Raw genomic sequence first — 11,248 nt, 5'->3', positions numbered from 1 at the left:
GAGCTGTTTTGAATAGGGCAGAGGAAGACTTTCCCTCCATCGAAACCTCTGGAACAGTGTTTGGACAGCAGGCTAAGATGGCCTGATCAGCACCAGCAGCCTTTTTTCTTCCTCCTTTTAACATCCATCCTGAAGTTTTCTCAGGAATTCAAAAGATTGCACACCACTTTGTAACAATTTGGTTGGCCTAATTTATTTCCCTAATATGAATTTAGATTATATAGTTTGGGTGGGATTCACCTAAACAGACCTGTCGGCAGAATCCCTGGATAAGGACTTCCACAACAGGGCTTACCCCCTCTTCTGCCCCTGGTACTCCCTGAAATTGGCTTGGCAGCATGAGAGAACCCCCAGAACAGCACATGCAGGGGAAGGGGTTACTGCTCTGCCTGGCAAGCTGGAGTATTTGCACGGAATGAACAACTGGAAAAGTGTGAAGTTGAATTCCACCCTTTTGGATCAACACAGCTACCTTTAAAGCCAGTGAGACTTACTTTCAAGACAGGGTATATTTAGGATCAGCGTCTAACTAGAAACAGTTTTTTAGAAGTTAATAGTATGTATTTGTTCTTTCACATGTACATCCACATCAGGAATTGTTTTGCAATGTGCCGTACTTCTGAAGTTTGGTACATCAGTGGTTATTACTTATATACTTGACCTCACAACCTATTACTTACACATTTTCTCCCCATGTGTCCTTCTTAACGTTGAAACTCAACAGCAATGCACATACCGTATTTCATGATTTTTTTTACATAATCTGCAATGCCTATTGATTCATACTGTACACACAACTGATGCCTTTCACCTTGGGAAAAACAAGATAAATTGGCACTTTTCACCTAAGTAGGTATCTCCTTTCAAATTCAATGTGCAAAGTATTTCCAAGTATCAGTAGTTGGACCTGAGAAAAATGACATCAATGATTGCTTAATCACTTTTTAAGAAGCTTCCAAAGTAATCAGTTTGAACATACTTTTCTTATTATACAAGGGTAGAAGTTACAAAATTTTGTATTTGCACATAAATTGGGCAATATTATCCAACATCACAAGGGTGTAATTTACACATTTTTCACTAAGAATGGCAGCACCACCAGTCATCTTCTCCCAGTAGATGATAGCATGATCTGCCATCTCTGCTGTGTCTGCCAGATAACCTGTGCCAAATGCAGATGTAAGTATTTTCCAGTGCTGGAGACTGTTAGATAGAAAGTCCATAAAAAACATCTGTGTGGCAGCAAGTATAAGGAATGAAAGCAAAACAATCACAATTAACTTATGTAAGGACAACGAAGAAAATGCCCAGTTAAAAGTACTTTTTTCCTGAGGTAACGAAAGTTTGTCCACATCTGCAAGCTTAAATTGTTCCCACTGGCTTGTATCAAATCCTTTCATTGTGGAATTGATGTTGACAGTAAGACAAGGCAATTTGGTTTCCTTGATCACCTTGATTTTCTCTCGGAATTCCTGCATCTGTTGCAAAAACACAATGGGTTCAGACACCTCTTTAAAGGCTTCGGCAATATTAAAAGCGGTTCGTTGTTCTCGTATAATAGTGTTCAGTTTATTAATTTCTGGATCGTATGCCTGCATGACGGCAAGCTTCATTGTCTCAAAATCTGAAAGTATCTCATTCTTTTTTTGTTCCAGTGTATACTGCAATTTCTCAAAAAAATCTTTTACTCTGTCATAGTCCTTTGTCAGCATCTGGAGGGCTTTGCGCTTGCTGGCTTCCAGGGTGTCTAGCCGAGAAAGTGCATCCCCACAACGCCATGTTTCAAAACCCTGGAACAATGTCTCAAAAGCAAGTTTTTCCTGAAAATAAGCATCTTCAATAGAACAAAACACATGCTTTATATGATCTCCTCGAGTTGCACAGATACCACATATCAACTGCGTGTCTGTTTGGCAGAAAATGTTGAGAGGCTGACCGCTGTGTACTTTACACACAGGCATCTTTGAGGTTACCTTAATCTTGTTATATTTCTCTACAATACCTTTGAGGGAATAGTTGACTTGCAGGTTGTTAACCCCTGTCACAGTGGTTTCCTTCCGACATGTTGGGCATTTGAAAAGAGACTGTCTCCAAATTACATTCCGAGCATTTCCCTCCAAAATCCCTTCCAAACATTTCTTACAGAAGTTATGTGAGCAGGGTAGGGCTCGGGGATCCTCAAACAAACTACAACAAATGGGGCATGTAAGATCTTCTTCAAGGAGCTCCATTGCGGTCTGTAATAAAAGGAGAGAATTCAGAGAATTATACTGTATAATGATCACAATCTAAGAAACTCAGGCATCTTGTCTGCCATCCTACGGGTGTATTAAGTCCTTCAGCCAAAGCAGTGAATGTTTAAATACTTTATTTCACAAGAGATGTGGATAACAAATTCTACACCTGCTAAAAATACCCAACTATCAAAATTCTACATTTGCTTTTCACCTTCCTTTCTCAGAGCTAGGCAGGGCACAACAGGGATGGGGAGGTGCCTGCTTCATGCCCCCAGACTGTGCGCCCGGGGCAACGGGCACCCCGGCAGTCCCCCCCCCCCCATTATATGCTGCTGATTCGAGCCCCCATTGGGCAAAAGAGTCCCGCACTGCAGTGGGTTGGACTAGATGACCCAGAGGATCCTCCCTTCCAGCTTTACACTTCGGCGATTCACTTTCGGCGCTAGGCGAAAACGTTCCCATATAACCTGTAGCCTTTCTGAAGCGGGTGGGGGTGTTTTTAAGTTTTAAATCTCTGGGGCATTTCGTCTCTTCGTCCTCTGGGCCACATAAAGAGACCCGCACATTCAAGGAATAAAAGTAAAAGTAACCTCGCCGCGAATGACCAGACGGGCCCTGGCGCAAAGGGCGAGGGAGCCGAAGGCCGCGCCGCCTCCTCACGCCCCGTCTCCCTCCGCCGCCGCCCTCGCGCAGCCCCGCCGCTTCTCCGTCCCGCTCACCAGCCCGTCGCTCGGGAGGCCGCAGAGCCGCCTCGGCCGCGAGCAGGCCCGTCTCTAGGCTCCTCGCCCGCCCGCCCGCCCGGGCCTGCGCTGCTGCGCCTGCGCACAAGTGCCCGGTCCCTCTGCCCGCCTCAGAGACGCTCGGCGTGGCGCGCTGGAGGCGCAGCCGAGTCCCCGTCCCGCCCCCGGGGCTTGTGGCACAAAAAACCCACGGCGACCCCTTAGGATTATTTATTCCATGATCAGTATTAAATTCACATGCCGCCCTTTCTGCAAGGAAGCCCCTTTGGGGCAGACCGGGAAAGCGGCCTGGAAGGAAACTGCCGCTTAGCGACGCGGGGGGGGGCGCCTGAGGGACACCGGGCTTCTGTGGGGATTTGGCGCAATACGGGGCTGTTCGGGGGCAGACGCGGGGAGCAAGAGCCTCGGGAGATGAAGGGCGAGTCGCTTCGTGGGGGAGTCAGTCGAGAGACGCAGCCCAGCCTTGTGGAGGGGAAGGGGTGCCCGATGTCGCCGGGACTACAGCTCCCATCATCCCCGGCGGCTGGCCCTTGTCGCTGGGGATGATGGGAGTTGCAGTCCCGGCGACGTCGGAGGCCGAGCCAGGGCACCGCGGGCAGGCGGCCGTGTGGGACTCGGGCTCGCACAGACACGGGGCGGGCGGCGGCGGCGGCGATGCGGAGCCTCTCCCGGCGGGGCCAGCAGCACCGGGCGGGCGCCTAGGCTGGGGCGGCGGCGACGAGGGGCTCCGGCTGCGCTCTGAGCGGAGAAGCCGAGGCGGGAGAGGCGGCCATGGCGGCCTCGTCGGGCTCTTCGGCGCCCGGCCCCGTGTGGTGCTGCCTGCGCTGGGCCTGCTGCGGAGACGCCGGCGGCGGACATATCGCCCTCAAGGAGATGCCGCTGGTGCAGCTGGACACGCACAGGATGGGTAAGCGGAGGCGGGCGAGGCCCAGTCCGGGGGGAAGGCGGGCTACGAAGACAGAGAGCATGATTAACGCCCCCCCCCCCCGCCGCCGCCTTTTCAAACAAGAGCGATTGCAGCGAGCCTTGGGGCTGAGGCAAGATGTCTCTGCCTGCCCCCCGTCAGCCGAAAGCCCGACGCTCCCCACTGGGCCTCACTGCCTCCCACACTTCATATGTATTGGCTCTCAGCACAGCTAAGGGATGGTGGGAGCTGTAGAACAACAACATAGTTGAGAAAGGCCGGTAGATTTTAGCAATACTATTTAATGCTAGACTAGAGTGAGTAACCCTTTGAACACCCACCACCACCCCAGAGGGGGGGAGGACACACAGCCCACCTGGGGAAATGCTCCTGCTATATATTTTCTCTCAACTGCAAAAGGTTTCCTCCCATAAATTGTTACCCACCCTGCCATTTCAGTTGGGAAATAAATTCTTCCTTTTATTTTCCGCCTTCTTCCAAAGCTTAGCAGAAGAGTAGTGGCTACCTTGTTATCTTATTTATTTTATTTTTTATTTCTTTAACTTCTACACTGCCCTTCATCTGTGGATCTCAGGGCAGTTCAAAACCTTTCACTCGCACTCGTAACATCTGGTCAGAATCCTATTAAAAATAGGTTTGATTAGCAAGAAAATTAAGTGGATGCCAAGAGTTGATTCAGCCTTGACTCCTCTTGCATACCAGGCTGTGTACAGTGGTACCTTGTGTTGCTTACCTCAAGGGTACGGAATCTTTGGGTTACGGCCGCGGCAAACCCAGAAGTGTATACTGAATCAAATTCTTTGCTGAACTTCAAATAAACTGAATCTACTGCATTTTTCTGGTCTGGAGCACTAAGCATCATCTCATTTCTATTTTCATCCACATCTTTACTTTGTTCTTTGATCTAAGGTAGCAGTAGGGAATCTGTGATTACCCAGGTTTTCATAGAATCATAGAACTGGAAGAAACCACAAGGGTCATCTCTAGCTCAACCCCCGGCAATGCAGAAATCTTTTGACCAACGCAAGGCTTGAACCCACAACCCTGAGATTAATATTACAAGTTTGAGAATCTCATAATCCCTGACCACTGACCATGCTGTCTGGGGCTGATGGGAGATCTGATCTGGAGGGCCAGAAATTCCCTATCTCTGACCGTGGCAGTCATTTGAGCATCTATTTTCTCAACTGTGGGGTAGGCAAATCAAAAATGTACCAGTACCACACAGATCCAAGACACACTTTCTAGATCCTTCTGAAAGAGAAATTAGGAAGGTTGCATAAGGAAGAAAAGATGTCAACTGAACTGTAGTGATAATCAAAACAAAAACAAACGGGCACATAACTTCTTTTACTGCCCTGGCAGGTAAGTTTTTCTTTCACTCTTGATTTGAAAGATAAAGTAGGAACTCCTGCTTTCCATTACTTCCCCATCCGTGTTTTTTCTAGGGAAACATATTTCACAACCTGGGGACTGCTTCACACTTATTGAATTTCATACTCTGAAGTGATGTCTGTGTGTGCTCCCTTGTGTGACAACTCAAAACACCTCTTTCACAGCATGAACATTAAAACATGATTGCAAATATATGCTTTTTCTACTTTTTATATGTGGTAGGAGCAATCAGGATTCATTCACTGCTGGAGTGTATATATGTTAAATGCTATAAAAAATATAAAAAATTTCCTTCCAGTAGTATCTTAGAGACCAACTAAGTTTGTTATTGGTATGAGCTTTCGTGTGCACATACCAATAACAAACTTAGTTGGTCTCTAAGGGGGGGAAATTATTTTGTTTCGACTAGAGCAGACCAACAGGGCTACCTACCTGTAACTAGAGCTATAAAAAATAATTGTGTAAATGTCATGTGAGTAACCACAGGTCTTCTTCATATCCAGGAGTGTCTGTCCGGCATATCAGGTTTCCATGATCTTGGATTAGGACATAAATGCAGATTATAATAGGACAACTAATTTTTGCCCCCTTCTTGTTATAAAACAATGTGAATTATTGCTGAACAGAGTGTGAGGAAAATCTAAGGACAAAACTGGAGTTATACTGGGAACTGTTTTTTCTCTATCAAGAGGCGTTCCAGTCTGTTTGGATTTTGAATACTTAACTGGAATTAATTTAGAGTAAGCATCAACCTTGTCTTGTTTTGGGAGAGTGCATGGATTTAATTCATAGACTAATGAAACTCCTTAGAATTTTACAGTTTAAAATTAAAGTAATTCAAGGGCACCTCTAATCCTTAACACACTATCACACAGTATAAAGACTGGGCAGAAACTGTAACTCCCTTGGCTTCCCAGGGCTTGTCCATGGTGGAATTTAATGTGGATTTGAAGCTTCTTGGATTTTCTAATAATTTTTGTCAGCAGCAGCCTCACAATAACCTCTATCCAAGTGGCAGCCTGCGCTCCTCCCACCCACACCAAATAAGGATTTCCCCACAGTTTAAGGCTACATTCTTAAACATATTTATAAGGTAGAAAGACACAATGAACATAGTATGACTTGGTTCCGATAGGCATAGGACTGAGCTGCATAGCTGCAATCCTAACCATACTAAAAAAAAAAAAAAAATTGTGACAAAAACAGAATAACAATAAAGAGGGGACATGTCTCTTGAAACTTGTTTTGTCTTTTTAAAATTGTTTCTGTCTTTTGGGTTAGTTTTCCCATCAATGCAATTATCCAAGTTTGCTGGTATCATTCATATAGCAAATTATATTTCTGTAAATCTTTCTGCCTTCCAGCTATTGTCAAGCATGCTGCTAATAGTAAGAATTTTAATAAGTTCTTGCTTAAATGGGAGCAAGTTTCTCTGAAATCAGTTGGACTTATTTCCAAACATACTTGTTCAGAATTGTGCTGCATGTCTTAAATGGAAGTTCAGAATGTTTCAGTTTGATGCTTTTAATTCTGCAGGAACAGATGTTGTCATTGTCAAAAATGGACGACGAGTATGTGGTACGGGAGGCTGCCTAGCCAATGCTCCTTTGCATCAGAACAAGAGCTATTTTGAGTTTAAAATCCAGTCTACAGGTCAGTCAAAAAGTTAACGCTCGCAAAAATTCATCATGTTTTGCTCAGATTGGATTCAAATCGCTGAGTAAAATCCACTGTTGCATGAGCAGGCTCCTGCTCACACCCTGGGACTTCATCCTCCTCTCGCCTTCCATCTTGTGGCCCCTTACTGCTCAAATCTGAGAATCATAGATTTATATGAAGGAGAGCCAACAAACTGAAGCTCAATCCAGATAAGACTGAGACACCGTTAGTGGGCAGTTTCCTAGACCAGTTGAGGACTTTTACTGTTTTCATTAAATTATTCACACCAGGATAGCAGTTCACAAGATAATTTCTAATGTAGCTATTGCAATAAAGTTATTTTTTTCCAGGGAGGTGTCACGAAGTCATCTCCTTGCTAAGGGTGCAAGGTATCCTAGAGAGGCTTCCACTGGTTCAGTCCTAGCACCTCCACTTAAAGTGTCAGATTGCCTGAGACTTTGGAGAGCCATTGCCAGTCAGAGTAGAACCAGTTGGAGCCCTTGTTAGCCATGTTGATTTGCAAAATGCTTTGCTGGCAACCAAGGGTTCCTTCAGCTTCCTTATGAAGCCAGGTTGCAGCACCTCATTGCCCATAATTCAGTGTAGTTGGGACCAGTTCAAGATGAGGGTTCATTAAAAAAATTGGCAAGGGCTTTTAAAAGGGTTCTGTTGCAGTTGAGGAGGGGCGGAAAGATAAAGGTTTGGTTTGACTTCCTGATCAATATATGCTCATTATTTCACCTACTGTCATGACATAGCACAGTCAGTTGTGTGTGGAAATAAGCTACTTGGGCAAGGCTGGGGGAATGTCTTGCAAGTTCCCCCAGCTTTGCCCATTTCCACTGTACTACACTAAAGTACATTCTCTCTCTCTCTTCTCATTTCTCCCATGGCTGTGCCATTCCATTTCACCACTCGCCATGTATTCAGGAATCTGGGGTATTGGTGTTGCGACTCAGAAAGTCAATTTGAATCAAATTCCTCTTGGGTGTGATGTGAATAGTCTAGTACTGAGAAATGACGGAGCTCTGTACTACAATAATGATGAGAAGAACAGGTTGCCAGCAAACAACCTTCCACAAGAGGGTGATATTGTGGTGAGTTTCTTTCAGTATTGCTTATATGAATCTGACCAGAATTGATGGTGTTTCCTCCAAGCCAAAGCTAACTTCAAAGCAAATGTGATAATCTCTGCTATATATATGTGATAATCTCTGCTATATTTGCAACAACAGAGTCCAGTTAAGCTGGTCTTTATGTAAAGTTGGACTTTAATACGGAACCCCAAGGTCCTTAAAAGGAACCTGTTGTTGCCATAATTCAGGCCAAAGGAAGAGCACACATTCAATCAAATTTAATTCATAATAATAAATCTATGGCCTTTACAATGTGGTGGAGTGCGTGGGTTTTTATGTATTTTGTGTCATTTGTATTTTTATGTTGTGAACCACCCTGTGATATTCGAATGAAGAGTGGTATACAAAACAAACAAACAGGGCTGTGGGTACTTGGCGTAGTGGGGTATTGGATGTAAGTAGCTCCCTGAAAATGTTCATATTTTTAAAGTAAGTTTGTAGCTCTTATAGCTGTGAAGTTAATGTTGAAATGTCCACAACATTCAGAAGTAAAATAAATAAAAGTGGAGTCTAAATGTCACATTTGTGTTACAGGGAATTACATATGACCATGTAGAACTAAATGTTTATTTGAATGGGAAAAATATGCACTGTCCAGCCTCAGGAATTAGAGGAACTGTCTTCCCTGTGGTATATGGTAAGTTTGGGTTCTCAGGACTTATTAACACTTTGACCTCCCTACTACACAGCTTCCTATTTTCCACATAGACCAATATTCTGAGAAATAGAACATTCCTACCCCCAGTGTGGGACGCGGGTGGCGCTGTGGGTAAAACCTCAGTGCCTAGGACTTGCCGATCGTATGGTCGGCGGTTCGAATCCCCGCGGCGGGGTGAGCTCCCGTCTTTCGGTCCCAGCTCCTGCCCACCTAGCAGTTCGAAAGCACCCCTAAGTGCAAGTATATAAATAGGTACCGCTTTATAGCGGGAAGGTAAACGGCGTTTCCGTGTGCTGCGCTGGTGCTGGCTCGCCAGAGCAGCTTCATCACGCTGGCCACGTGACCCGGAAGTGTCTTCGGACAGCGCTGGCTCCCGGCCTCTTAAGTGAGATGAGCGCACAACCCTAGAGTCAGACACGACTGGCCCGTACGGGCAGGGGTACCTTTACCTTTACCTTACCCCTAGTGTAAGGTTCCTTGTAGTCTCTAGGGTGGTCTGGTGGAGAGTTGGACAACAGCTTTTCAGAACATCCACTTGAGACTTGTTGATCAAGAACTTGGACTGATGGCCATAGCTGCTATTCTTTTCTAACCATGGAAGATTCTTATCATTGCTCTGCATAATCATAAGGACCAAAGGTGGTGGTTCCTTTGGGATTTAGGCCACATCATCTTTTTCCCCTGCCTTAACAACAACAAAAAGTAGTTCTTTGTGCTCAAATGGGTAGTGCTGGGTGAATTTTCTTATTATGCAAAGGTAATTTGTTATTAAGTGCTATTCGCCTGCTCACTTGTAATGTGTAAGAATTGCTTTCCGGTGTACGGTAGAGAGGCTTTTGCAAGCTGGGTGAGAACAGGTCAGCTGTTTATGTGCCACAAAGATTTGTGAGCTTTTAACTTTTGTTGTTTGAGTTGCAAGGCTTTGTTAGACTCCATCATAATTTCCAGGAGTATTGTTCTGCATTTTGTCAACATAAGTAATATTTTAATCAAGAAAACAAAGGTTAAGTCTCTGCCAAGGCTGGTTGAATGTGAAGTATGCATATATGCAAGTTTTTCACTATTTTCTTCTTCCTTCTTATAGTGGATGACAGTGCCATTTTGGATTGTCAGTTCAGTGAATTTTATCACACTCCTCCAGCAGGCTTTGAAAAGATACTCTTTGAGCAACAGATTTTCTGAATGTCCCTACTGAGGATTTACTCCCTAGTACTTTCTACAAAACCTATTCTTTTAAAGCTTCTCATTATTCCTAGGACACAAACTTGTATTTAGTAATGTTTAGGTGCTTGGGGTGGACAACCATATTACCAGAGAAGTATGTTGCGAGTGTTAGATTTGACTATGGTTTTGTAACATGGACAATATTTCCATTTGATGTAAAGGTATGCAGTCCACTACACTGTGATCCCTGTATGCCCATGATGACACTGTTCAATACATTAGTGTTATATGCTGTTACATTCTTAACAAGTCTGAGAAACCACACAACAATTTATGGATTAAAAGTATTGTCCACAGCAAGTGTTTCATCTTTTTTTCTAGCAAGAGATTTTAATAAAAGTGTTCTTGTGTTAAATTAGGGCAAAATGCCGACTATAATAAGCGAAGCCAACCTCTCATTTAAAGTCTGCTTACTGGAACAAGCAACTGTGGTGAATAAATTTTTTGATGTTGTAATAAAGCGTTTCTTTTGAACTCTTAATTAGTTCTTTGGGGGATATTTCATTTACCTCCCCCAGAAAATAATAAAAAAATTATAGGTTGTTTTTTCTCCTGTTTTTGTGAATATTTTAGGTTGATTTTCTGTGTACTCAGAATATCAAGAATTTTGTAAAGCTAATACTATAAATCCAGAAATCTGAAGCATGTTGTACATGGACTGCTACATTAAAATAAATACTTTTTACCTCTGAGAAAGATTTATTGGGAATAGTACAGCAGGTGTTTTTTTAAAAAAGTTTGTACTTCAACATAGTTGCCCCCCTTTCTTTGCTATTTTCTTTATTTGCTAATTGTTGAAAATTATGTCTTTGCATTTCAGATCCTTGAATATATTATCTTAATTCTGTTTGTAAGTACAGTAGATTGAAAAAGCTAATTGTTACAACAAAATAAAAAAAAATCCTTCCAGTAGCACCTTAAAGACCAACTAAGTTAGTTCTTGGTATGAGCTTTCGTGTGCATGCACACTTCTTCAGATACACACTTCTTCTTCAGTGTATCTGAAGAAGTGTGCATGCACACGAAAGCTCATACCAAGAACTAACTTAGTTGGTCTTTAAGGTGCTACTGGAAGGAATTTTTTTTATTTTGTTTTGACTATGGCAGACCAACACGGCTACCTATCTGTAACTAATTGTTACAGTTAACACACATGCATACCCTGGCAGGTTTTTCAGCCTTATGAAGGAAATTATTTTGGATTCTTTATAATCCACTGATACTAGAAATACTTATTTTTCTGTTATTGTGGTATTCTTCAGAGATGGAACTTT

General features: G+C 43.6%; 2 protein-coding genes across 2 annotated transcripts; one reads left to right on the top strand and one right to left on the bottom strand.

Moving 5' to 3' along the window:
• Positions 1–926: 926 nt before the first annotated feature.
• TRIM13 (tripartite motif containing 13) lies at positions 927–3,089 on the bottom strand. Its single transcript, XM_081855646.1, has 2 exons — positions 2,957–3,089; positions 927–2,237 (listed from the first exon to the last, which is right to left on the bottom strand). The coding sequence occupies exon 2, from the start codon at positions 2,229–2,231 to the stop codon at positions 1,005–1,007; it is 1,227 nt and encodes a 408-aa protein (XP_081711772.1). The 5' UTR covers positions 2,232–2,237; positions 2,957–3,089; the 3' UTR covers positions 927–1,004.
• Positions 3,090–3,640: 551 nt separating this feature from the next.
• On the top strand, positions 3,641–10,455 carry SPRYD7 (SPRY domain containing 7). Its single transcript, XM_081855730.1, has 5 exons — positions 3,641–3,884; positions 6,834–6,950; positions 7,887–8,053; positions 8,627–8,729; positions 9,835–10,455. Exons 1-5 carry the CDS (start codon positions 3,749–3,751, stop codon positions 9,930–9,932), a joined length of 621 nt encoding a protein of 206 aa, XP_081711856.1. The 5' UTR covers positions 3,641–3,748; the 3' UTR covers positions 9,933–10,455.
• Positions 10,456–11,248: the final 793 nt, after the last annotated feature.

The sequence above is a fragment of the Podarcis erhardii genome, assembly GCF_964252035.2.
Source record: "Podarcis erhardii genome assembly, chromosome: 3".
NCBI classification, from domain to species: Eukaryota; Metazoa; Chordata; class Lepidosauria; order Squamata; family Lacertidae; genus Podarcis; species Podarcis erhardii.
The sequence above is the reverse complement of the archived record's forward strand: the minus strand, read 5'-3'. Positions and strand labels throughout refer to the sequence as shown.